The sequence below is a fragment of the Pseudochaenichthys georgianus genome, chromosome 4, assembly GCF_902827115.2.
Source record: "Pseudochaenichthys georgianus chromosome 4, fPseGeo1.2, whole genome shotgun sequence".
NCBI lineage: Eukaryota > Metazoa > Chordata > Actinopteri > Perciformes > Channichthyidae > Pseudochaenichthys > Pseudochaenichthys georgianus.
Genome location: NC_047506.1, coordinates 16,451,093 through 16,456,092, shown reverse-complemented (window position 1 = coordinate 16,456,092; position 5,000 = coordinate 16,451,093). Strand labels below are relative to the sequence as shown.

The window sequence follows — 5,000 nt, the reverse complement described above, 5'->3', positions numbered from 1 at the left end:
TGGGACAGACAGCGGTGGCAGCTACGAGCAGACCTCCCCACCCCCCTATTCCACCCCCCACCAGCGCTGTGTAGTCTGCATTAGTGTTGAGCCACTACATAAAAGAGGAAGATTAAAGGCCTGTTGAAGATAAAGGACTGAGCAGATGATGTTTATGAACTCTGCAGAGTCGTGTCAATTTTGGATGACAACGTGGTGAAAGATTAAATGCTGAAACAAATTACTGGATCATTTTTTAAAAGGCCTGCAGATTGACTGCAACTATAATTAAGTAGTAGGGGTGCTATAATAACCATGGCCAAAACACAAAAATAAGGCTGTAAAAAATACATGTTTTTCTCACATTGAAACTCATCACTTGGATCATGCACACCCACCTTAAGCTCACGGAAGAAGATGCTGCTGCGTGCCCACTCTACGATGGAGAAGAGAGTCTGGTCGGCCATTTTGCACATGAGGCCAAAGGTGTTGAGCTTCTCGTGTTTCCTCGGCTGGCCTGCTCCTGCTGAAGGTAGGCCATGATCTTGGCCTGTACCTGCGGCTCATCTGGCTCACACTTGAGCAGCTCTACGATCAAGTGAGGAAAGCTGGGCGGCGAGCCGGTCTGGTAGGCGTCGACATAGGCGTAGCCCATGATGGACTCCGGCGAGCTGGTGTACGGGTCTGGGTACTCTGACTTGATGGTGCGTGTGCCTTGGAAATGTCCGTAGGCCGCCTGGTAACCCTGCAGGCTGCCGGCGTGTGGCGGCATAGCCATGCTGACCGGCGAAGTGACGAATGGGCTGCGATCATAGTCTGTGGGGGGCAGGGCGGTGGCATGGATGATGGTGGTGGTGGTGGTGGTGGTGACCGGCGTGGTGCCCAGGGTGGTGGCTCAGCGGAAGGCCCTTGGATGCGGCCGAGTGGATGTTCTGAATGGCTGAGGAGATGGTGAGGTCGGTGGGCACGGCTTGCATCACCTGAGTCATGGCCTCAATCTTCAGGCCGTTGGCTCGGATCAGAGCCTTCTTCTGCTGCTTCAGGGCCCGGTCCCGTTTGTACATCGGGCCGAACTTGTTGCGACCGCCACGCATGCGATCCGCCCGAACAGCTGACAAACACACGGAAAGAGAGGGGAAAAGAGGGACAAGAAGGAAGAGGAAATGATTAGCTCTCTGGTATGTAACTCTTCTTTCCTGCCTAGAACACATTTTGGAAAATACTATCCATCTTTTGACACATTCACATTTAAATCAAGCTCTTTAAAAACAAACATTTGTGAATCGTTTATGAGCTGAAAAACTACGTTGTGGTGGATTTCACATGAGCGACTATTTGAAATAGAAATGCTTTCAACACTTATTACAGACATAATCCTGTGGTTTTATGCTGCCATAATATTTGTCAATGTATGTTTACAGATTTAAGGTGTTGTGGAAAGGAACTGCTCATTACTCGTAACTTGTATATAGGGCAAACGTTTTCCAGTGGTGATTACACTTGACATTTACCTGTTGACTGCTAAACCTCACATGTCTAACAGATAGTGTTGTTACTCATTGACCGGAGACACAAACTTCTATGAACTGCTTGCCTGAATGATCATTTTACAGCTGGCTATCTGTGTCTACTACTCAGTGAATGCACACCTTACAAGCTAGCTAATTGTATAGACTAAGAAAGCGATCTTTCTAAAATACATCTTTTACAGATTTTATCCCTAAAGGATAAAGGCTGACAATAAGAAAATTGTTGTGGTTTTTTTCTGGTAAGACAAACAAACCCATGATGCCCTGCTTCCCCCCCTCAGTGCGGTATCCTGTGGTGACGATCACAACGAGTCAGTGCCGTGGGTATTTCTAATGAACGAGCCGGGTACACAGTGGACTGCTACGAGGGCCATGTGTGATCATGCAGACTGCTGCCATGGGGAAGCTGCTCTGCTGTCTCCCAGTCGGGGGGCGCTAGTGTTAATTATTCATACTTAATTACCTCTTACTCTGACGAGGCTCGCCGAGCCCAGGGTGAAACGAGCTAACGGACGTCTGGAAGACTATGCTACAGTAAAACACTCACTTATACCAATACGCTAGAATATCAGAGGGTTATTTTCATTGTACTCAATGAGAGAAACCCACAAATGTAACTGTGAATGCAAATACATGCAAATACATTTGTACTGACTAGTCAAATAACATGGCGAGGCAGGCTCAGCCCACTCCACTTCATGATGTCTTGATGGATGAATGAAAGAACAGAAGAAGAAAATTGAAGAGCTGGGTGTGGAGGAGGAGGGGTGGGGGTCGAAGTGTGGGAGTGAGGAAGGGCACACACACACACACTGCGAGCTGCCTTGGGAGTTATTTTAATGACCTCCGTCACAAAAGTGTCTGCCACTGATCTGAGCGCGAAAAGCCGGGACACACACACACACACACACACACACACACACACACACACACACACACACACACGCACACGCAGCCCCACATGCTGAATCTTTCTCATACATTTTTAAAGAAAACACAAACACACACGGAAGGCATCATACACTGGTCCAGATCACACACAGTGCGTTGGTAGCAGGCCAGACGCTCCGCCACCTTAGAGAGGCCCCGTCGACTCAAATGCAATGTCATTTATACACAGTGAATTCACAAAAACTCACTACAATTTCCCAACATGGCTGAGGTCACTTTTAGTGCCCACTTAACGAGGTTTAGGGATTATCTTGACCGATACAATATGTATCACATTTCAGAGGAAAAAATAAGGGAATCAGGTCTGTCAAATGTATCCATTATACATTATTGTAAGGCGACTTTAACTATTAATGATTTCTCCACAACAGCGTGATTAACGAGCTGAGAAACTAACAGTTGGCCCTCCTGGGAAAACAAAAATAAGGCCCTGACTACTATTAGGCGCTCTTGCCTGCCTCAAACCAAGGGAGCTACATCACATGAATATAGGATCGGGGGGGGGTCAAACACACTCCACACCACACGCACACATTCTTTGTCTCTAATTAAAAAAGGTGATTTGCATGCATGTAACACAGATGAATATGGAAAGGGAGGAGGGGAGGGAAGCAGGACACTATGTGTGTGTGGTGTGGGGTAGAAGAGGAAAATGTGTGTTTGACTGAGGTTGAGAGTTGTCAATGGCTTGGATGCTGAAGCATTGAGCTTATGATAAAACATATCATGGGGCCCTCTAACTTAAGAAGATAACAGGGTCTAAAATATAGTAGTAAGGTAATAATTGGTAAATGTTTCATGCCGAAACATTTATAAATACTTATATATGTTATTAGAATTATAATAAGTTATAAGCATAAAAGCTTGTATCTGGTAATCTAGCAGGTGTATGTGGTGCCAAACCTCATCAAAGGAAAATGAATGAAAAAAGACAACAGTGCTTGCTTTTGAAAGTGCAGCTATGCACATTTAAATCAGTGCAAAGGAATAGTAAAAAAAAAAAGAGGAGAAAAAGAGGAAATCACATTTAAAAATATATACTGTAAGATTACAAAGCATCTCAAGGTAAAAAATAGATTGAATATATATTCTAAACCGTCTTTTATTGGTGTGGAATGGATCTGGTTTAGGGGAGGTTGTCTTGTGGGTTAGCAGTGAGACTTGGAGCTGAAGCCAGGCTGAAAGGCTAAAAGGCAGACGCTATCGTACACTTTGAATTCCTCCGACTTTCTGTCTGAGAGCCTGTCCAGACAAATACACACTTACATAGGCACACACTCTCTTGTATAAATTATAGGGATGTAACAATACCAAAAACTCACGGTACGAATATCGCGATAAAAAGTCCACGGTACGATATTTATCGCGATATTGAAAAATATAGAAAAAATGTGATATTTTTTTTCTTGAATTTTTTTTATTTATTAAATAATAAATCTGATTTGTACAGCATTTTAGTAGGATAGTAGTATTTTAAAGTGTCAACAATATAATAATCAGACCCTGCAATAGAATAAATCAAGTTTCTCAGTCTTTCAGAGTCAGATTTACAAATATTATATTTTGACCTTAATCGAAATATTCAGTTATTTTCAAAAGCTTTTTAGTCCGATGCTTCAATTCATTTTAAACAGACCGTTCACAAAAGGATAGACCTACCCACAATTTAAATATTGGATTGTTCTTTCTTAGTAAGATTCCATTTGCATTACAATTGTGGTCTTACCTTGACTTGAAGATGAAGTCCATGCTCCTTCTGGACAACAATCTCTATTACTTTTTTATAAAAGTCCTCCTTATCTTCCTGTAGTTTCAAAAGTCTAGTTGTTGTTCGCGTCTACCGCTGAGTAGAATAACAGTAGCAACAAGAACCTGTGGGCTCACTTGCGCCCCCTTCAGTGCGGCAGAGGTTATGGCTGCCTCCCCTGGTGCTTTTTCATTGCCGTTGTATGATGAGACCAGCGAGCCTAAATATCATACGTGAATAAGTTATTTAGAGACTACGATGGCGAGGATACATGTAATAAAGGGATCTACAAACATTACATTGGTGACATACAGTGAGATGGTGCAGGCATGCGTTAGGGCCCGCTTTCCAGCCAGTTCTGTGGGGTGACGCATTCTGAGGTGAGGCAGAGCTCATCTGTGCCTCACCTTACCCACAGAACTGGCTTGAGCGCGCTCACAAAATAAGTGCCCGCGCTAAATTTCACTTCTCATCGCTACCCCAGTTGTAGCGGAGCTCGGCAAATTTGCTGATTTTGACTATAAAAAGCGATTGGAATCATACATAAATCACATTTACAAAACAGATCAGTGGAGACATTTTATATTATTATATTAGTTTTTCTTTAGTTGTTTTTTCCGTTACATTGGAGTATGACAGGTGAGGCTTGCCTCCCCTGACTGCAGTCGCTGCTGCTTGGTACTGATGTGCTGGGAGCAGAGAGATAGCTTGGCCATGGGTGACAGCAGTGGGTAAAACTGTGCATTGCTCTCACCACTTCAAAAACAATACCGTTTTTTGCCAAGAAGGTGAGG

General features: G+C 43.8%; 1 protein-coding gene across 1 annotated transcript in view; it reads right to left on the bottom strand.

Annotated features, from left to right (window-relative positions):
• nr5a2 (nuclear receptor subfamily 5, group A, member 2) overlaps positions 1-5,000 on the bottom strand; it is a 66,257-nt gene that overhangs the window by 48,558 nt on the left and 12,699 nt on the right. Inside the window, 3 exon segments of the mRNA XM_034081837.2 lie at positions 378-487; positions 490-826; positions 828-1,090. Of these exon segments, the coding sequence (XP_033937728.1) occupies positions 378-487; positions 490-826; positions 828-1,090 (710 nt within the window).